Below are 22,154 nucleotides of genomic sequence, written 5' to 3'. Positions count from 1 at the left end.
CCCACGAACTGTGAGATCATGACCTGAGCTAACTGAAATCAAGAGTCAGACGCTCAACTGACTGAGCCACCCAGGCGCCCCTCTTCTAACACTTTTAGATAAAATGAGGAGAAGATTCTAGTTTGGTGCTAGGCAGCCTTTAATGACGCTTAACCCTAGCAAAAGAGAGAATGAGCCTTAGGCTCAGAGCTGTTGGCAGGGAGCATGACTGAATTTCTAACAGTACCCTCCTATTTTTCACAATACACTATTTTAGCAAGTTTTCAACATGTGCTATGATGTAAAGCAGAATTTAAAAGCATATTTCTTTTTTTTAATGCTTATTTTGAGAGAGAGAGCGTGTACTTGCACACNTGTTGGCAGGGAGCATGACTGAATTTCTAACAGTACCCTCCTATTTTTCACAATACACTATTTTAGCAAGTTTTCAACATGTGCTGTGATTTAAAGCAGAATTTAAAAGCATATTTCTTTTTTTTAATGCTTATTTTGAGAGAGAGAGAGAGCGTGTACTTGCACATGTGCATGCAGTGGACAGGCAGAGAGAATGTGAGAGAGAGCATCCCAAACAGAGCCTCTAACAGCACAGAGCCAGACACGGGGCTCCATCCCATGAACCCTGAGATCATGACCTGAGCCGAAATCAAAGAGTTGGACACTTAGCCAACTGAGCCACCCAGGCACCCCTAGAAACCTATTTCTTGAAAGGAAAAGAAAGTGTGTCAATTAAAGGAAAGTGTGTGAAGAAGATAATAGTTCGGGAAATGGCAAAACCCAGGAATGTGGGCAGTGTTGGGTTAAGTCAACCGGCCCCCAGCCCATAGGAACCTAGCCTGGAAGGGCTTGTCTCCTCAGCCAGGGCCTGGCTCATTGTCAGCCACACTACGGGAGAAGGGACTGGGGAGACAGGTGGCTTCCCATCCCTGCTGTTTTGCATTCGATTCCGACCTGTCTCCATCATTCTGATGGACTGTTATGGTCTCTTCCACCACATTGGAGCCTTGCTGAGCAAGGGAATTCAGAGGTTTGTGAGGCTCCTTCTGCCCCAGGGACCCTTCCAGTCTAGGGACAGGATAGTAAGCTTAGATTCCAGTGGGGCCACGGGAGAATCGTTGGTGTCCCCAGGAGATTTTAGTAGAGCAGAGTGGATGTGAGAGGAGGAGGTCCTTGAAGATGGGTGGTAGGAGGGAATTTTGTGAGACACATGAGTTTGGGAACTATGTGGGAGTGGGGCCTATCCTCTGTCAGGCCGAGCTACTGGATTTCTTCTCTGGGCCTGGAATTCTCAGCCTGGGGCAGAATCACCAGGAAGAATTAAGCAGCCAGGATGGTGTGGAGGATGAAATCTTCCCCCAGAGCGTGGTGATCTGTAGCCATTCCGTGAGAGAAGGGGTAAAGAGAACTTTCCCTTTGTAAACCCAGAGAGAGTTTGGTGGTTGGATGGAAAGGTCTGCAAGATGGCTCAGTGAAACACTTCAAAGACACTGGGTGTTGTGGGGAAAGGGAGCCTGAGGCCTCTGAATAATCTCCTGGGCTCTGGCCTCTTCCCAAGCCAATGAGGTTTCCCCAGGACACATCCTGTAACAGCCTTTGAAAACCTGTTTCCTGAGGAGCCAAGCCTTCAGGACAAAGGAATCCAGGGGTAGGCAGAAAGGGGCCCCAGTTAAGGTTATTGGGCTCTCCTGGCCTGTGACTAATTTCTTCCATCATGTTTGGATTCTTGCTTGTTAATTCACTCAAGAAACATCCGTGTTGGGGGCACCTGGGTGGTTCAGTCGGTTGAGCACCTGATTCTTGGTTTTGGCTCAAGTCGTGATCTCTCGGTTGGTGGTATCCAGCCCCTCGGACTCGGAGCTGACAGCATGAAGCCTGCTTGGGCTTCTCTCTCTGTCTCTCCCTCTCTCTTTCTCTCTCAAAATAAATAAATAAATAAATAAATAAATAAATAAATAAATAAATAAATAAACTCAAAAATTAAAAAGAATTAAAAAAACCATCTGTGAGCACATGTTAAATCTTCAGCCATGTTTTGGTTGTTGGTTAATGGGTTCGGTGNGTCACGTGAGCGCGCAGGCGCAGCGCCGTGCAGCCCGCTCCCTCACACAAAGCCCAGACGCGGAGAAAATGGCGGCAGGGGTCGAAGCGGCGGCCGAGGTGGCGGCGACGGAGCCTAAAATGGAGGAGGAGAGCGGCGCGCCCGGCGTGCCAAGCGGCAACGGGGCTCCGGTCCCGAAGGGGTGAGTACTCCACTGCTCCTTGTCCCGGGCCGGTCATCTTGGCGGCTGCCGGCGGCGGCTCCGCTAGNCCTCAAGGGTCGCTTCCTCCTCGCAGGCCTCGGTCCTCCACCCCGCCGGTCCCTCTAGGCCGGGCCCGACCCCGAGGCCTGCGGCCGGGGCCCTGCGCACGGGGATGATGGCGCGGGCCGGGGAGTCGCCGAGTCCGCGGCCCGCTCGCCTGTCGGGTGACCTTGGGTTGAGCGGTTTCACAACCCCCCTTCCCCCACCGCCCCGGGTCTCAGTTTCCCGATCCGCGGAGTGGGGGGAGGGGAGGGAGTGCGCGCGCNTAAATAAATAAATAAATAAATAAATAAATAAATAAATAAATAAATAAACTCAAAAATTAAAAAGAATTAAAAAAACCATCTGTGAGCACATGTTAAATCTTCAGCCATGTTTTGGTTGTTGGTTAATGGGTTCGGTGAGAGGAATTTAGGCCACGAGCTCTGCACCCAGGAGCTCCCATTGTGGTAGGGAGACAGGCCAGGCAGACAGAGGCCACAGACATTCTTGGTGCAGGACGATACTTGCTTAGGGAGACAGCATTTTGCACAGCAGTTCTGCCCGGCCTGACCAGTACCCTGCCCTCCTTGCCTAGCTAACTCCTTTATATTCTAGTAAACAGAACTTCCTCGCTGCCTCTGCACCAGCTCTGATTACATAAAGCTGGGAATGAGTAGGTCCAGGTGGGGAGGTGGGGACATTTTCTCCTACTAGACTTTGAGAGCGGGTGGAGAATCCTCTAGGTGCCTTAAGCAAACTCGTCGCGGTAATGAATGAATCACAGCTGCCGGGGTGCGCTTGCGCGCGGCGGGGGCGTGGCCCGGAGCAGGGGCGTGGCCCGTGGCGGGNGGTAGGTTTCATTCGGCCGGGACCGCGAGGCCGGTTCGGGCGCCCGGTCTTCCTTTTCTCCTTCCCCCGCCCCGCGGGAAGTGCCTCGGTCAGAACCGCGCTACCCCTGCGCGGTGGCCCCGGCTCGAGCCCCTCGTCGCGTCACTCGCTCCTCCCCAGGTGCGCAGTACGTATTTGTAGAGTTCGGACTTGCTGCTCGGCCTTCACCCTTAGAAACCAGAAACAAAGAGTAGCGGAAAGAAAAAAAAAGAAACCTCTTCCGTGTTTCAGGGGAAGGTTTTCCATCATCGGGCGGGCTCACGCACTTGCAAACTTCGTCACCTTCTTATCCAGCGTGGGGCTCCTTGGCTTTTCAGTTTTAATTGTGTCCCCATGAAACCCACCCATTCTGATTACAGCCACCTGAAAGACGTGGTGGCTACGACCAACAGCTCTCCACCGAGGAGAGGGGAAGTCGGGCGCACGTTTGATTTCCTACAAACTAAAAAAAAAAAAAAGATACTTGTGGTAACACGCATAACGTAAAACTTCTAGTTTTAACCATTTTCGAGTGCGCCCTTCGATGCCATTAGGCGCATTCACAGTGGTGGTGCAGCTATGCTCCCCTGTCCACGTCCGGAGCTTTTTCCTCTTCCCAAACTGGGGCCTTTGTACAGTGACTTACTCTCTCCCTCCCCCCGGTTCTGGTTGCTTTTATAAGACTTTTCCTGTCTCTTATGAAATTGCCTTCCCACTAGTTTTTAACGTGCGTAACTGGAGTTTGAAAGTGAATGTAGTTAAGTTGCTTTTGTTAACGAGCGTTCACTAAATAAATGCCAGCTTTGTTAAACTTTCTCCTTAGGTGGAGAGGAACAAAATACCGTGTTTACTGGTCCTGAGAAATCAACAGAAAAGGCTTCCCGGAAGTATTTCCAACGCTTTGGTGTTGAAAACTGGGAAGAGATGTGTGTTCATTTGGACGTTTTTCATCATGTGTTTAGCGGAGCTTTGTAGGATTTTTGAGGGCCATATTTGGGGGCGTTTATTTCTTGTATTTGAAAGCCTTTATCACGGGGAAGTGCTGCTGGAAGGTGCTTGGGGAGAAGTTGGATTAATGATAGATGATAGCAGCTGGGGTACAGTTTTCAAATTTCCCATTTTCCCCTGTGCTTTTTCAGGTAGTCATTTTGTGATTGATTCACTTAAGATGTGAACTATTAGGAAGAACCCACAGGTTTTTAGAGATAAAATAGCCCTTGTTGGAAAGAACCCGGAGTTTAGGATTGCTTAATAGAGGATATTTTAATTAGCTAGCAACATTTAGATCGGTTTCACGGGGCTGGTGGAAAACTTTCTTTTTTTTTGGCACGGGGAAGCTTAGGAAATCAAGCTCTTTGGAATAAAGTCTTTGCCCAGAAGAGGAGGCAATTTACATTTGTGTAGTAGGGTAATTAGGCTGTGAGAAGTAAAAGGATTTATCTGGCTGGAAGCTTGGAGGGGGCCACCCCAGGGAGCTGTTGGAGGGGTTGAGAGAAGGTGTTGGGGAGTGGGGAGGGAGGAGAGAGTCCAAAGACTAGGGATTTAGGTGTCTGCTTTGCTACTTGTAAAGAACTGAAGCTGCTATAGCATTTTATGCTAAAATACTGGGGGCCAACTGGTGGGCAGCGAGTTCCTGGCTGAGGAATCCAGGTTTTTATCTTGAAAGCCGTCTTTGAGGGATGGGAATGGAGTGAAATGGTTCTTCTGACCTGTCTGTACAGGAGTGGAGTGTGCTGAACTCCAAAAAGGCAATGAGCAAGCAAGCTTGATTAGGACCCCATAGGAAAGCTTGTTTTTCAGTTCCTTTTCTCCTGGCTGTGGGAGGACTTGTTTTATTTCGATGAGAAATTTTCATCTAAAGGCCATCAAGATTCAGAGTTAGAGTATATTTAGTATGTTTAGTTGGGGGAAAAGCATTCATTTTCGAGGACTGTATATGGATTTAGGTGTCCCGCCCCCACTTAAGTAAAGGTTACACCATATATTTAAAATCAGTGACTTAACCTATTTCTTTTCCAGATTAATCTTGTGGCTGAATCAGAAAATTGAGAGGTGGATTGGTCATTTCAGAAATAAACGGTCTTTAGTATAGCTTCCCAGGGAGGTAACGGTGTGTTATCTCTGTTTTAGAACTGGGGAAAAAAGATTAAACAATTGAGAAAACTCAGGTTAAGGAAAATTGACCTGGAGAGTTGGGTGGCCATCTTGACTCCAAGGGCTTTGTTGTTTCCACAGTGTTACCCTGGTAACCTCTCTAAATAAACACAGGCACTGGAAGTGTTTTATTTAAACCGCGGTTCTCTGCTTTGCAGTGATTTGAGTGTTTGCTGTACTTTAAAAAGTGTGTAGTTGATAAAAAGGAATTTTGAGGCACATAACATTGTGAGGTCAACTTTAGAAGGGGGGCCTTGGATTATTTGAACACATGCTGCCAGCTTCTCACTTTTACTTTTTATTTTATTCGAGGCCAGGCAAAGAGATACTCCGCAAAAATTAGATTGTTTCTTTTTGGGGTTCTCAGATGGGCTCTTCTGTTACCATGTTTTACAGTCAGTTGAAAGCTGAATTGCTCCTTTTGTAGTCTGTAGTGGCAGTGTCTAGGTGGCTGCAGCCACTGCCCTGGTGGACTTTTAATCACTGCGTAATGGTAGAAGGCCAGGAGTGAATCCATCCCCATGAAAATTACTGGTACCAAATCTGTCAGTGCCATCGTTCCTGTGTGCCGAGTGTCTTTCAGTCCTGTAAGTGTGGATAGTAAGGGAGGAACTGAGGCCTACCAAAGAGCTGGTGACGTTGGGTTCAGACCTGGATATGTGCTGCTTAGTTACCAGTCATACTGCTCCTTTGGATACTGTGCTTAACATTTTACCAAGCTGCTTTTTGTTTGTTGATTGTCAAAGCATCCCCGTGAGCTATCCTGGGTGCAGGTTATGCTGGTTTTGCTGCTAAAGAACCAGTGAGGTAAAGAGCTGGGACCATGAGTAGTGCTATGAACACTGAACACATTAGAGGAGCTGAGCACTGAACGTGAGCGGTGATTCTCAAGGGAATTGAGGGCAGGAGAGACTCTTTCCCTCCAGAGATACGATCAGGTTTTCAGGGTGTTGGGGTTGCCATTTCAGACTGCACTCTTTTTTTTTTTAATTTTTTTTTTTTAATGTTTTATTTATTTCTAGGAGAGAGAGAGAGACAGCATGAGGAGGGGAGGGTCAGAGAGAGGGAGTCACAGACTGAAACAGGCTCCAGGCTCTGAGCTGGCAGTCAGCACAGAGCCCGACGCAGGGCTCGAACCCACGAACTGTGAGATCATGACCCAAGCGAAAGTCGGACGCTTAACCGACTAAGCCACCCAGGCGCCCCCAGACTGCACTCTTGGTTGAAAAACTAAAAGCAATGAGAGCATTGAATGCCATGGAGGCGTAAGAGAAAGAGAGGGTAGGAATTCAGCAAATGTAGCAGTTTCTTTGTGGAGCCCTCTGTCTTCCTAGTTGTGGTCTTTGGGTATGATATAATCCCAGCATGGTGGAGCAGGGCATGAAAAATGGTCAATTCTCCAAGAATGCAGTCAGTGAGGCAATTCCAGAGCCCGTGAAACATACATACTTCATCTTACTGACTTGGAAGGTATTTAACGTATTTTAGGCTTGATTTTTCTTGTATCGTGAGATAGGTTGATAGAGTGTTAGAAAAAAGTTTATTTGTATTGTGCCTATTTAGAACTTAAGGAAGGTGGGTGATTGGGGGCCAGAGGAGACGATGTTTATTGAAGTTGGGAGTTGAGAGCCAGCTAGCAAACAACATTAGTGAGCCGTTCAGCTGGCCAGGGTATATATCTCTTATTGTGGCTTTAGTCTCTTGGAAAGATAACTTTAAATTTTACTTTATGTTGGAGTTACAAGTCAAGTTATGGGAGTTAGGTTTGAAATTTCACAAACATAAGTAGGAACTTTATAAAAAGTCTGTATTGCTGAGGTGCCTGGGTGGCTCAGTCAGTTAAGCATCTGACTCTTGTTTGACTCTTGATGTCAGCTTCAGTCATGATCTCATGGTTTGTGTGATCAAGCCCCGCAGTGGGCTCTGCGCTAACAGTGGAGCCTGCTTGGGATTCTCTTCTTTCCCCCTCTCACTGCCCTTCCTTTCCCTGCTTGTGTGCTCTCTTTCTCTCTCTCTCTCAAAATAGATAATAAAATATTGGCCCAATAAGCACACATATTGGAAATGTGTAGCCTGGTAAGTGTCAGTATTGTGAATCCTTCACTGAATCCATGTAATAAATATATCTATGACCCCTACAAGTTTTTCTCTCCTCTTTGATCTTTGGAATCCTCCCACACTCCAACAACTGTGGATCTGCTTCCCATCGGTGGGTATGCATCAGTGGTTCTCAGCGTAGTTCACTCCCTCCCCTCCCCGCCCCCTTCCAGGGTACATTTAGAAGTGTCTTGGAGACATTTTTGATTTTCACCTTTAAGACTGAGGGCCGGGGTTGCTCCTGGAACCTCTGGGTAGAGGTCAGGGATGCTCGTGGCCGCCCCACACAGCAAAGCTTCTGGCAGGAATGCCAGTAGTGCTGAGATTGAGAGACCCTGGTGTGGATTAGTTACCAGATTAGATTATCTCAAATATAAAATTTTATATGATGGAATCCTGTGTTCTCCTTTTTTTGGTCTGGTTTGTTCGAGTAGGATTATGTTGAGATTCCTTTTTGTGGGGTATAGTTTTTTACTTTTTGTTCCTGAGTAGTATTTGAGTTTATGATTCTACAATTTGGGTTTTTTTTTTTTTTTTTAATGTTTTATTTATTTCTAGGAGAGAGAGAGACAGCGTGAGCAGGGGAGGGTCAGAGAGAGAGGGAGTCACAGACTGAAATAGGCTCCAGGCTCTGAGCTGGCAGTCAGCACAGAGCCCGACGCGGGGCTCGAACCCACGAACCGCAAGATCATGACCTAAGCGAAAGTCAGACGCTTAACCGACTAAGCCACCCAGGCGCCCCTACAATTTGGTTTTTTATTTACCTGTTTAGTAGACAGATTTCTAGTTTTGGGATATTACAAATGTGGCTGTGAACATTTAGGTACAAGTTTTTGTACGAATATATGCTTTATTTTCTCTTGCATCAGTATCTAGCTGTGAATGATTGGGTCATATGGTAGGTGTGTGTTTAACATTTTTAATGTCTATAATCTAAATTTGGGGTATTTGGGAGTAAGCAATTTATTTTATCGATGACAAGATATAATTCACTTCTAAAAGCATTTCTTTTTTTCCTTTATTAATTTTTCTTAATTTTTTTTTTTTTTTTTTTGAGAGAGAGAGTCAGAGTGCAAGTGAGGTAGGGACAGAGAGAGAGGGAGACACAGAATCCGAAGCAAGCTCCAGGCTCTGAGCTGTCAGCACACAGCCCAATGTGGGGTTTGAACTCATGAACTGAGATCATGACCTGGGCCGAAGTTTGCCACTTAACCAACTGAACCACCCAGGTGCCCCTAAAAACTTCTAAAAGTTTTTTGGAATTAAGTGTTATAAATATCTTATGGCTATAGAATAATATCCCCCCAATTTTATCTTGAAGATAAGTGAGAAAATCAGATTGGACATTCAGGATAAAACTTTTTTTTTTTTTTTTTTAAGTTTGTTTGTTTTGAGAGAGCACAATTGAGGGAGGAAGGGGGGGGGAGAGAATCCCACTTGTGCTTCACACTGTCAGCACCCACTCAGGGTCTGTACTGTCAGCACAGACTGTGATGGGGGCTTGAACTCAACGAACTATGAGATCATGACCTGAACCTAAATCAAGAGTTGGATGCCTGACCGACTGAACCACTCAGGCACTCCCAGGATACCACTCTTAAAACCCTCATGTTCTCCGTACTTGAATATGTGCCTTGAGTGAGATTTCTTTGAGGCTGGTCTACAGTCCTGTCAAGAAGGGCTGATGGTGTAGAGATCACTTAAAAACTAAAAAGAAAAAATGAAAGAAAAATAAAAATTAAAAAATTTAGAAAGGGTCGGGTGCATGGCTGGTTCAGTCAGTAGAGCATGTGACTTTTGATCTTGGTTATGAGTTTGAGTCCCACACTGGATGTAGAAAATACAAATATTTTTTAAAAAGAATTGATGGTGATCATTGGATTTACAAAAAAGATCAGTTTTTTGAGAAGCTGGAAGTGATGAGAGATGATAGTTCTGACCCTTTTTACTTAGGATGAAACTTCTCTGAGTGGAAATGATTAGCCAGAGAAGGATTTGGGTACAGAGTGCTGTGCTCACATCTTGGACGTAATCCATATGAGCTGCTTTCTTGATGGTGAAGCCATGTGATACGGATTAACCCCAAACCACATACCCAGCTTCTGTGGTTAGACAGGGTGGCTAACTTACTCTTAGCCGTAGTAGTCTGCAGAATATGGGCTGGACACCGTGTTACTTGCTTTAGCTGTATATAGTTATTTATACATTATCTAACTAATAGATGAGCTGAGCAGATCTGGAAACACAGCCTGGAGCTATTGCTGCACCATGGACTTTGTGTCAGGGTGTTTTTTAATGCAGACTATAGAGTATTTAGGTTTTAAAAGAAAGTAGATATTAAAATACTTTCTTATGCACAAACACTGTAGGTCCATGAATGCATATTGATCTACATTTTACGATTTTTTACTAACACTTTCCTCCTGTCTGCCGGGAATAAGAGACACGTTGGCAATACACTCTTCGGCCGACTTTGGTGTTGGACTTTCATGTGGAATAGACAGGTGGCCTCTGGTGGTGGAGGGATTCCCTTGAGATCTGCTTGGGGTGTGCAGTTAGCGTGAGAAGGATCTGTTGTTAACCTGGGTAGACAGAGTAGAAGTCTAGGAATTTGGGGACTGGAGTGGCCATACCCCTCCACATCTGCCAGCCTCTGTGAAGAAAGTCTATTTATTGCATGTTGGTATAGTTAAAATCATGGAGGAAGCGGCTTTCCTTACTTTTGCCTAGGAGGATACTTTCACTTGGTTACCACTTGCGACCCTTGTGTTTGGATATTAGAGACCAGCAGAAACGACTTTGAGGTTTACAAAAATATTGCTAAGTTGATAACTTGAAATTTTTCCAAGTGGGGTGGCTGGCTGGCTCAGTTGATGGAGCTTAGTTGATGTGACTCTCTTGATTTCAGGGTCATGAGTTAAAGCCTCATGTGGGGCATATAGCTTACTTAAAAATTTTTCCCCCCGAGTAAATATGTTAAAGTTCTCCCATGCAAGAAAGACATATCTTAGAACAAAGATCAGCCCTTTAATTAAATGAAGGTAGGTTTGTAATCATTGATACCGCAGTCTTTTTTTTTCCCCCCCCATTTTTGTCATGGATCACAAAGTCTCTGCTAAACTCTGTGGCTTGGGAGTTTCTGGATATTCACCGGTGGAAAACATAGGGCTTGGTAAGCAGAAAGTGCAGGACACAGTGCAGGAAGTGAGAGAACTTCCTGTGACTGTTGGATCCCCATTTGTTCCTGATCACTTCTCACAGGTGTCTGCCTGGGGCCACAGAGGGCTGAACATGTGTGGGTAGCTCATGGAGTAGCTTCACTTGGCCAGTACGTGGGCTCTGCCCCGGCTGCACGCTGGCCGGTTTCTCTGTGCTGTCGCCTAGGTTTCTAGCCTAGTGTCTGGTTCTGTGCTTTGGAAGTTGGCTTTTCTTGTCAAACCTATGCCACGTTCTAATTTAAGCTGAATTTGTATCTGTAGAGCTTAGAAATGAAGTGTTACGGCATGAAGATTCCTGATACACAAAGGTAAAGCATATTACAGGAAAAGCCACGCCAAAAAAGTCATTCACCCTTTGCTGAAGGCAGGATTGTTTGCTATGTAATGTCTTTTACCTACCTGGGTTGCTCAGGCTTTGGTTTTCCTAGGGTTGTACAGAGAATGGCTTCTTTCCTGTTTAAAATATCGTGGTAAAATATATGTATAATATGCCATTTTTACCATGTTAAGTATACAGTTTAGTGGAATTAAGTGCAATGTTGTGCACTTAATTGAAACTGTCCATTTTCAGAACTTTTCTCATTCCAAACAGAAACTCTCATCCATTAAACAGTAACTCCCCATTCCCACCTCCTCCCAGTTTCTGGTAACCTCCATTCTGCTGTGTTCTTCTATGTCTGACTTATTTTGCATAGCATGTTTTCAAACTTCATCTGTGTTGCAGCATGTATCAGCCTTTTTATGGCTGAATAATTCTCTGTTGTATGGCTATACCACATTTCTTTATTCCATTCATCTGTTGGTGGACACTTGGGTTGTTTCTCTCTCTTGGCTATTATGAATTATTATTATTATTTGGTGTACAAGTATCTGCTCTTTCCTGCCACTTCTTTGGAGTCTATAGCCAGGAGTGGAATTGTTGGGTCATATGGTAAATATGTGTTTTAACTTTTTGAGTGACTGCCATACTTTTCTGCAGTGGCTGTACCATTTTATATTCCTACTTAAAAAAACCTCCCCCCTCCCCCAGAGCAAAAAGGTAGTTTTATTTGTGAAGTTAAAGTTGATTGGGCTTTTGTGTACCAGCTCATTTCTGTTCCATGAAATCTTGCAAATCTTCCTTTCTTTTGTCTGGTTTCTGGCATGAAATGAAAGCACCTTGGGCAGGGAGTTGGTGCCTAGGAAACTGTGAAGGTGGAGGAGAGCACAGTTGATTGGGAATGGCTTCTTGATACATGGTTTTTAAGGAGCACACTACTGTACCTTTCTGCTCCAGGGGCGCTTAAGTTTGAATGTCTCAGAACAAGCTCAATGTTAGTCTTGTGTTAGATGTAACTATGTGAAATTCTGAATCTGGCAAATCAAATACTGTCTTTCATGTCGTGCTAACATATGGACCCTTTTTTTTTTCCCCCCTTCAAATTCAGTGAAGGAGAGCGACCTACTCAGAATGAGAAGAGGAAGGAGAAAAACATAAAAAGAGGAGGCAATCGCTTTGAGCCATATGCCAATCCAACTAAAAGATACAGAGCCTTCATTACAAACATACCTTTTGATGTGAAATGGCAGTCACTTAAAGACCTGGTTAAAGAAAAAGGTAATGGTACTGGTGGTCGAGTAGGGTAAGAAGGTTGATGTGTCATCTTTTCTGTGGCTAATTCCTTGGTTATTTTTTGTCAGTGGAAGCTGATCTGGGTAGAGCATTTGTTCTGTCCAGGCTTGAGAGTTAAGCTGCTTTACACCCTCCTTTTCTGTGTGGTCCTGCACCTGTGTGTCAAACAGGGTGGATTGTATGGTCCTTTGGCCTGCAAATGATTTTACTGGCTTAATATGGTTAATAGGGCTTCGATGAAGCTTGAGGGGAGCCTCTTGTGTTAAGGAAATTTTTTGATTTCTTCATATTAGGTGGGAGAGGTTTTTCCTTTTCTTTAAAAAAAATTTTTTTTCTTTTTTTTTAGCTTTTTAATTCTGGGGGGAAGGTAGTTTGTTTAAATTTTGTGGATGTCTTCCTGGGATCAAAATTTGGTGGTTGGAACTTGCACTGCTCAGATTCTAAATTCCTAAAACATGAGCTTCTATTTAAACTGGTCTTTTCCCTCCTGGGAAGAAACAGGGGTTAGATTGGCAATTGGAGAGCTCAAAATAAGGCATCTGCCTTGTAATGCCGTACTTTCCGGCGCACAGCAGTAGCCGCCCGGTGTCTGGATTCCGGCGAGGGCGAGGGCCAGGGAACACCCGAAGCTCTGCTGCCACCAGGAGGTCCTAGGAGGCCGGTTGTCCCCAGGGTCCTCTGTCTCACCCCCTGTGCACACCATACGGATCCTCTTCCTTTTCACATTCTCGTTCTGCTGCTTTTGTCTTTCTTTCTTTCCTGATTCTTGGCCCTGCTGGTGGCACTCAGGGCTGAAGAGATTGCTCAGCCCGGGTTTAGACAAAAGTATTGATCGAGAACAATTTGTGTGATGCCTTGAGGTCTCCCCCACGGGAAACTAGAATCAAATTACCCTTTAATGGAGTCTTTTTGAAGGACTGAAAGATACTGGTTTTCTGGAGCATTCATAATGAAAAGAGATTCAAGTTTGAATTGTCCAATGATTAACACTTCAGTGGCAGAGATACCACTTGGATAGGCCATTTTGGTATGTGTACTGGTGCTCCCAGCATTGGGTTTTGAAATTATGACTGGCCCACTGCCATCATCGTCCCATCACTTAACCTTGACCATGACATGCCAGAGGCACTAGGCATCGCGAACTTCTCTGTACAGTCATGTAGGCCGCTCCCGTGTAGTAGTTCTCCAGATAACACGGATGGAAAAATGTTTCGGTGTGAGATTTGTTTTCCTGCCTCGATCAGCCAAATCATTCCTGCCAATGCTCCTAGGGCAAGAGTGAAGTTTCTTCTTTTCGTCTGAAGGGCGTGTCACGTGGCATCCCAGATGCAGTGTTCTTGGTTTTTGGGACTGCTGCTTCAACACAAGCTTAGAATTTCTGTACAGTACAGTTGGGTCTCATTCGAATTAGATTTTGGAATAACTCCCAAATTTGTGTTTTCGTGATTTGGTTGAACCGCTGAATTGCTACTTCCATTGATAATAAGGTATAGTAGTTCCAAGAACCAGGAATGTGGCTTTGAAAATGCAATTGTTAGAATTTTGTAAGAGATTGCAGGCCAAATTATTTTTTATTTTTAGGAGTGTGTGAACCAGTTTTGGGACATGATGGATAAAGTAGGTGACATTTTTACTGCTTTACCATTCAGTAAGTCAGTTTTGGAAGCCTTAAAGCTGGTAGCAGCAGCCATGACGTTTCTGGATGTAGAAGCAGTTCACCTCAATTTCCTATTTTGCACTGTATTAAGTGTGGGGCCGGCCTGGTGGTTTATTCAGATACTTCCAAACTGGTTCTCATATTCCCCTGGCATACTGCTACGAATGCCCTGGCTCAGCCCTTTCAGTGTATTTTTTTGGTGGTGTAATTTAGAATTACAGGTGTGCAGTAAATCAGTTATTTTAAACAAACCTTAAAATGTTCTTGTTTAGAGCTCCCCTGTATAGGTTAAATTAATTAATTTTCTGTTTAAATTATTTGCAGTATTGTGGGTTAAAGGAATTCATAAGAGAATGGTAATTTTTTATGGTAATGCTTCTATTCAGCGTGGGAAGAAATTTACTGTTCATATACATAGGCCTCCTCAAAAATGTTCTTATTTTTATCATGAGGTTTAAGATTGGTTTTATTCATTTCTTGGTGTGCTGAAAATACGTGTTGGTGGTTATTTGAAACCTGAAGTATTTACTTGAAACCTGTTGCAAGTAAGTTTATTTTTTGAAGGCTTGTTACCACAGCTAGGGGCGATTAACACCCCAAAAGCATCAGTCTCAAGATAATCTCCAGAGTGGACCAGCTGCAGAGACCTGCCTGTTATAATCAGACACTTTTTATTGGTCTCCCTTTTAAGAGTTTTGCTGTTTCACAAAACCAGCAGAATAAGCTTTATTAGTTGTCTTCAACTGAAAGGTCTGGAAACTCTCCTGTCTCTCACTGCAGCGCTGTCTAATTGACGCCTCTCAGAACTAAAATAGTTGCTTTGAAGTAGGATGACCAGAGCTTTTCTAAGGCTAATCATGCCTGAGATTGCCTCTTGTACACCTCCGTGATTCCTGATCTCTACCCCCATTCATGGCCACCAGGCGTTTATTGTCCTAAGTTTTAGCTTTAGCAACATTCTAGGACATCTTATCCATAACATGTGTATTATGTGAATTGGTCACTTTGCCTTTTCCCCTGGATGGGGTCACAAAGCTTGTTTGGTGCCCAGCTCTTTGGTGGCACTATCATGAAATCAGCATCGCTGAGTTTAAAGAGAAAATGCATTGAGAGCTTTGTTTGTCCTGAGCTCTGCCCATTTGCTCATTACCCCCCAGCCCCCTATATCGGTCAGGGATGTGGATTCAACGGTTTTCACAGCCCATAGAATTGAGTGCTGGACTTTCCTGTTCTAAGTGTCCTGATGGAACAAGGGAAAGGTTTCTATTGTCCTTTCTCTTGACCGTGTTTATTTTTAACAGAAATGTTACATGAAACAAATAAATGGCTGTTGTGAATGCCATGGAGTTGGTGGATTGAAAACAAATTGAGAGTCAGGGTGATAGGAAATTTGAATTGACAGTTCACACCAGGTTTGAAAATGATTTCACAGTCAGTCTGCCAGTCACTCAGTTTTCATCACTTGATAGATAGGGATCACGTCAAAAGTGTTTGATCTCATGGACTGGGCGAATGGTGATCTTGGAAATTTACCCTTAGTGTTGTGCTTTGTTGCTGGGAAGTCCTGCGTGGGTGCAGAAAGCTGCTTACTGGGCTTCTTGNATTGGGGGGGGGGGGAGGTGGCGGTGGCGGTTGTAACCAGACAGGCCTGAGCTGGACCTGCCCTGAGTAAACATCAGCACAGTTGGAAGAATAAAGGAAAGTCCATGATGGAGTTTACTCTCAATCAATCCCAAGTTTATCAGCAGTCAGGTTAACCTGTGTAAGCAAGGATTTCTTTAAGCACTTAATCCTTTCCTCATTGAATGCATCACTCTGAGTAAATTTCAGATTCCGGCCACAGAAAACTGAGGCCCAGAGGGCAAGTATAGTCCAGAAGAAAGTCTCCTCCGCTGGCTCTTGAAGACAGCCTACATTGTGGATTTATGGAGCCGAACTTTATTTTCAATTTAAGTAAAAATCCATATCCAGTCCCTTTATTCCTTCCTGTTTTCCTATTTCGGAAACTCAGCCTGCATTTTGTAAAGATGTGTTACGCTAAAGCATCTATATCTGTGGGTACTGGTCTTGAACCTGGACAGCACAGCCTGCCTTAGCTTACTTGGTAGGTTTTGGTCCAGTAAGAGAAGTGGTGCTCCTCTGCTGTTGCTACAAAAGTAGCAAGAATGGGCTTGATAATTATCCAGCTTATCCATTAAATTAAATAGACATTGTGTAGAATAATTATTTTGCCACGTTTCAAGTGGTCTGTGTATTAAAGACACGGGCTCTCCCATTAAATTCCGCATTTGTTCCATGCACCCCTCTAATAGAGCAGCCCCCTGAGAGTTGAATGTGTTTGAGGTGAATGTGTTTGATAACATACCCTACTTATGAGCCTTCCCCCTTCAGCCCCATCTTTTAAATTATAGGCCTTTTCACATATGAATTCTTTTCAGTGAAGTTTTGGCCTCCATACACCCTCTTTATTTATTTTGTCAGTTTCAGAGCAAATGAGAACACAGAAACAAGTACTCTTTGTAATTAAAATATGTGCAAGGGTGTTGAATCACAGTAGCTCCTAGAGACTTCCTGACTTCATTTTGGGTTACTTGTTCATTTTGCTTATCCTCATGATGTGTTTTATTCTTGAGGCAATGTTTTTAATAATCTATGTAAATGTTGGTTAAAGGTGACTTGTTGGAGCATTTTAAAATAAAGGTAGGTGATTTGCTCTTAGACTTTTCGAAGTGATAGTGTTTTTGTATAGATGTTCTGAGGTTTAAAGCTCAGAAGGATTTCCTAGCACCTCCTCTTGAGAGCCCATGGATTCCATCCATGTTGAGGAAGGGAGAGCAACAACAGTATTTTTCATCAGTACCTGCGAGTTCCATTTCGGAGAGACTTGGCTACCGCCAGTTTGTTAACTCTGCCTAACTCATGTGCTCTGGTGGATTTGCTCTTTTAAACGTAATTTCATTGGGTGTGACCAGACTATGCATGGTTGGCAAATTTTACCTTCAGAGTTTTGTTGCTAGTTGCACTGACTAAACAGGTCTTTGTTTTAATTCTGTAGAACAAAAAAGAGAGGCAGTCTTCATCATCATCTTCCTCTCCGGAAGTGTGAACTAACACCTGTTGCACATCTTTTAATGCTGATTTGCTTACATCTCTGAATTGATGCGGTCTCTCAGGGTAGAGAGTGGGAATTTATGAGGGACACGGTTATCATTAATGGTTCTTGGAAACAGCACTGCTTGTGCTAGAGCCACAGTGACTGCCTAACCTATGGCTAACGGGATAGGATGGAGGGTTTTTTTAGTGTAATTTTTCGTTTTTTTTTACGAAACAACTATACCATTTGGGGAAAAAAAATAAGGGACATTTTAAACAAAGTTTTGGTGCTAAGAATTGAAGTTGGATGTGTGCCATCACTAGAACGTTAAGTGGGAAAAGCCCTAATTTCTAAACCTGGCTTTTTGGAAAAAAGTTTGGTTTGGACTTGTTTGGTTTCTAGGTTGCAATGACAGTTTATTGACAAAGTGTCTTTATGGACACGGATTAGGAAGTATCCAATGCAACAGTATTTGAATTCTGACAACATAGTTACAGTTGTCTTGAGTTAGGGATTGCGATTATTCTTAAGGTCACTAGGTGGTAGTCCCCGCTTGTAGAGAATATATTTGAGGTCTCGTCACTGTCCTGACACTATTTGGCATTTTTATCAAAGTGGAGATAAAGGCTGTTGGTCCTCAAATGGCTGCTGCTGTTGAAATGAATGGCTGTTTAAAAACATGGCCTCAGGAATGGCCACAGCTTTTTTGGATTCCTTCCCTTTGTAAGGGTAAAATAAAGCCAATTTGTATGACTGTCCCTTGGCTGTGATCATTTTCAGTTTACCCCCCAGGAGTACATACTCCCAACAGTTAAATTACACCTTCCCCTGTTTCCATTCTTCATTTCTTTGCACTGATTCTCCTTCCTGTTTTGTGCAAAGTGCTGGTTTGGTTCTGTAACGTTCCAAAAAAGGACAAGGGGAGGTGACTTTGAACACTTGGCCTTCTTGTTGTCAACTGCCATGCAAATATATTACTAATAAATACGCCCTTCAAATTCTTAATTTTATTTTAAAAATAATTTTATCCTACTTTACATTTAAATCCTTGATGTATTTTAAATTCCTTATAATTTAAATCTCCTTTGGACAAATGAATTAGAATAGGCAGGACTTGTCAAGGCCGTTAAGAGGTTTGTTTTACCCTTGTACTGTTAAACCAAACTTGAACACTGAATTGGAGAAGGCTTTACTGTCATAAAGATAATCCTTTTTCAAAAAGGATATTCCTGAGGACAAAAGCGCTTGCTTGACTTTGGAGAGCCTGCTTAGAGACTGTTTTCTCCAAGTTAACACTTTAAATTTCTGTTCCCTTTGCGCCATCTTCAAGTTCAGCAGCCATTTTGGTGGTTGTCTTCTTGATGGGTTCTAACATCTGGTCATGGTGGTCATGAATTGGCAATCCAAACCTTGAGGAAAATCTGCCGAATCTTTTGAAAGATTTCATTTTTAACCCCCTCCCCACCTTTGTGTAGATTAGAATCCTGTCTCTTTTTAACTATTTAGGTGTGAACTGAGCTCTAAATTCGCATTTATCTTTGCTTTCTCAACCTTCCCAATGAAAGACAGGAGGTATAAAAGCCTGGCTTAATTCACTGAAGAGAATCCAGGTGCTGCTCTGGTTTTGCCATCGGATATGCGAACATCTTACTTCTGACCATTATGGAGCCTGGTGCTGTGTGCAGGACCAGCTACAGATTTTGTGGGGCTCCGAGCAAAATGAAAATGCGAGGCCTCTTTTTAAAAAATTAAGAATTTCGTGATAACAACAGTGTTATACTACACGCGTGGCCCTCTTGACTGCAGGGCAATGTGCACTCCTGTAGCTGCCCAAGCTGTGTGCGCCTTTGGGCATGTGTGCACGCGGATCCTTGGATTTAGCATTTGAGCTCAGTTCAGTGGCATTGCGGCTTGCGTGCTGCTTACCTGCTTTCACCAGTAAGAGTGTACGTGCAAAACTGTTTTCCTCCTTTCCCCAAAAAAAATGAATCACGCAGACCTCTTTCCTGTAGATTTGGATTGCCTCTAGTCATGAATGAGTATTTCAGACAGGGAAATTGATACGGAAATCTGTGGAAATAGCTTGTTTGTGGTGGGAGGAAAATCAAGGACATAATTGTTAACGAGTCTCACCTACTTTTACTGCACACCTGTAATGCCTAGTTTGGTGGTTTAGAGAATATGGAGTGTTTCTGGGCTTTCTTATAAGGCAGAGGCTCCATACAAGGTTGCTGATGATTGTTCTAAATTCCCATTGTTTTCTTGGCTTTTCTCCCTTGGTTTATGTGTCGTCTGGAAACTGATTTGTAGTTGGTGAGGTAACATACGTGGAGCTCTTAATGGACGCTGAAGGAAAGTCAAGGGTAAGTGTCTGAGAGAATTTCTTCTGTGGATTTACTACTTGAAAAATGTAACTGTATGGTGGCGTGGAATCGAATGAAATCAGGAAGGCAGTGAGTGCTCATGTTATAGTAGCTATGTTTGATTTTTGCCAAACATTTGAGTGGGGTGGGAGGGGATTTGCAAATGGGAGTCCCGCTTTTCCAAATGGCTGGCCAAAGAGCTTTTTGGTATTCTGTTTGGATGCCCAATTTGGATAACTGGGGACCAATAGCAGCATTGTCTCTTTGTTAACAGAGGAATTGGCTGTGTGTGAATTATGCATGGAATTGTAGCGGTGGTATATCAATGTAAAACGTGTGTTCTTGTCTAGAAAATGTTACTCTTGGTCGTTTGCTGAATTTGAAAGTTGTGTGAACCAAAGATTCCGAAAAGTTGCCTTTGTGCCAGTAAATTGTAAAACAATTTATTAAAACCTGAATGTTTAAAATTGGCCTAGTTTAAAGAGAAAATAAATTATTTTGTCGTGCAATAGAATGGCTTAGGATAATCAAAAGGATGAGCTTTAATTTATGGAAGGGATGGATTTAGGAGGAGTATGATAAGGAATTGATTTGAGTACAGAGAAGCAGATCTAAAGTTTGTGTGATTTCTTGGAGAACCTGAATTTAGGTCTGCTTATTATAACCTCAGCAGCTATAGTGCAATGCTGGTAATGTGCAGGCAGAGGAGGTAACGAGGAGCCCAGCTTTTAATGAGGAAGGCTAGGCGAGACATTTCCTGTGAGCTTCCCCTTAGAAGGGCTAATATAAAAACTAACCTTGTTATATAAATCATATTTTTAATTTAGATAAAACTGTCGTTGATATTTACTATGTTTTTCTTTTCTTTTCTCCCCTCCTTTCCTTGCTCTTCTGACTGGTCTGTGGCCTCCTCCAAAGGGATGTGCGTAAGTATTGTCTAGTTACTTATTGGCAATTGAGCCTTCTAAACCGTAGGACTGGTTTCACTCATCTCCTTTTGGCTCTTCATAGCGTTGTTGAATTCAAGATGGAAGAAAGCATGAAAAAAGCTGCTGAAGTTCTAAACAAGCATAGTCTGAGTGGAAGACCACTGAAAGTCAAAGAAGTAAGCTCTTGAAACAATGTGGATATCATTTATAATTGTCGAGTTGTCCCTGTTTGGAATTAGGAAAAGACAAAAATAATCCTTGACTACATTTCACGGAGCCGACCAACCTGTTGTTTTTAACGAAGAGGGTCAGTCACGGGCTTCAGTAGTCACTCCCATAGGAACTTGGAATTGGAATAATGGTGGAGCACATCCTGAGCAGCAGCTGACTCTCTTTCCGATGTCTGTGATTTGTCTGAGACCAGCCTACCTTGTTTTATCGACCAGGGCCGCTCAGACTGAGCCCCTGGTTGGTGTGTGTGTCTTGTGTGTAGGTGTTTTAAGGGATTCTACACCTTCAGTTTTACCCAGCCTGAACCCTATCTTAGCCCATCTTTTTTCTTCTTTAAAGCGAGTTTATCATTACTCAAATCCACTTTCGTATTTAATCTAAACCAAATACCTTCTCTCCCATGAGAAAGCGGGAAGTTTTTGTGATTAAACCCTCCCTGACTGACTTTTTTTTTTTAACCTCTTCTTAGAGGAAGATCAGTGTATTTAGAGCTCAGAGAGGAGAGCGCAGTAGGGGTTAAGGTTTCTTGGTGCTGAAGAGACACATGAAAGGGCAAAGAGTTCAAGACTAGTGTCAATGCCAGACTTTCACACACCTGTCCGACCTTACACAAGTCAGACGCCTGCATAACATGAAGGATGGAGTACCTCGGTGATCTAGAACTGCGTTTTCAAACTTTGGGAAAAATCACTGATGAGGATAGCAGAAATGCCAGAACCCCATTGAAAATTAGTGGAATGCAACTGTACCAAGCCTGTGAGGATCTTATTTCAGCCTGGAAGTGTTCTATGTTTTGTCAACTAATCATGTCATCTGCCACCCTCCCCCTCCCTTTAGTTCAAATGATAGCTAAATTTGACACCTTTTTTTCCTCATTCCTTTGGCTGGAATTCTTCGTAACCTGATGGTTGAGTTCATTTGAATTTCTTGTTATAGATTTCAAGAAATACTTCCCAAACAACCTCTCAGTCTCTGGAGTTTTGGGAATATCATTTTTTGTGAAATCACTGTCTTAGTTGTCATTGGGTCAGATAAATGTAACACTTTTGTGCTTGTTTTAGGATCCTGATGGTGAACATGCCAGGAGAGCAATGCAAAAGGTGATGGCTACGACTGGTGGGATGGGTATGGGACCAGGTGGCCCAGGAATGATTAATATCCCACCCAGTATCCTAAATAATCCTAACATCCCAAATGAGATTATCCATGCATTACAGGCTGGAAGACTTGGAAGCACAGTATTTGTAGCAAATGTAAGTAAACTGAAACATTGTCTAAAGTAGAAAATCAGAACTTTATGAAAGTTTGGCTGATATGTTATAGAGGTAGTTCTGGTAGTTGAGAAGAACAGTTTAAAAGAGGGTAATGCTTTCTTCTTGATCTGTTTAAAAACAAAACAAAACAGTTTTGAAGTTGGGCTTTGTCCCACAGTGACCATGTGTAGTGATAAGTCACAGGCTTGACCATGGTCCCATTGGGGTCGTGTTTATTGGTTTTTGCTGGTTATAGAAGTGGCAGCTGAGTGTGTATTCCCTGTGGGTGCAGGCAAAGCAGTGTGTGGACCAGGCTTACGCTTCCATCCCTCCTCTTGTTGGGTCTAGGATGAAAGCTCGTGCCTTTGCCATTTGCAAAAGGAAATACTTTTAGCCAGGG

General features: G+C 43.4%; 1 protein-coding gene across 4 annotated transcripts in view; it reads left to right on the top strand.

The window, feature by feature from the left end:
* Positions 1-2,091: 2,091 nt before the first annotated feature.
* The window catches only part of HNRNPM (heterogeneous nuclear ribonucleoprotein M), a 39,791-nt gene continuing 19,728 nt past the window's right edge, over positions 2,092-22,154 (top strand). The window contains exons 1-7 of one of the 4 annotated variants that reach the window (XM_077745673.1): positions 2,092-2,237; positions 12,043-12,212; positions 19,289-19,341; positions 20,260-20,267; positions 20,353-20,446; positions 21,563-21,601; positions 21,719-21,754. In XM_077745673.1, the coding sequence (XP_077601799.1) occupies positions 2,125-2,237; positions 12,043-12,212; positions 19,289-19,341; positions 20,260-20,267; positions 20,353-20,446; positions 21,563-21,601; positions 21,719-21,754 (513 nt within the window). In that variant the 5' untranslated portion in view covers positions 2,092-2,124. Of the gene's footprint in view, positions 2,238-12,042; positions 12,213-19,288; positions 19,342-20,259; positions 20,268-20,309; positions 20,447-21,562; positions 21,755-22,154 lie in introns of those variants that run through there. The other 3 variants (XM_077745672.1, XM_077745670.1, XM_077745671.1) reach the window with 3 other exon arrangements.

The sequence above is a fragment of the Crocuta crocuta genome, unplaced genomic scaffold (genome assembly GCF_008692635.1).
Source record: "Crocuta crocuta isolate KB4526 unplaced genomic scaffold, BGI_CrCroc_1.0 scaffold650, whole genome shotgun sequence".
In the NCBI taxonomy this organism is placed as follows: domain Eukaryota; kingdom Metazoa; phylum Chordata; class Mammalia; order Carnivora; family Hyaenidae; genus Crocuta; species Crocuta crocuta.
This window is presented reverse-complemented; position numbering and strand designations above follow the sequence as displayed.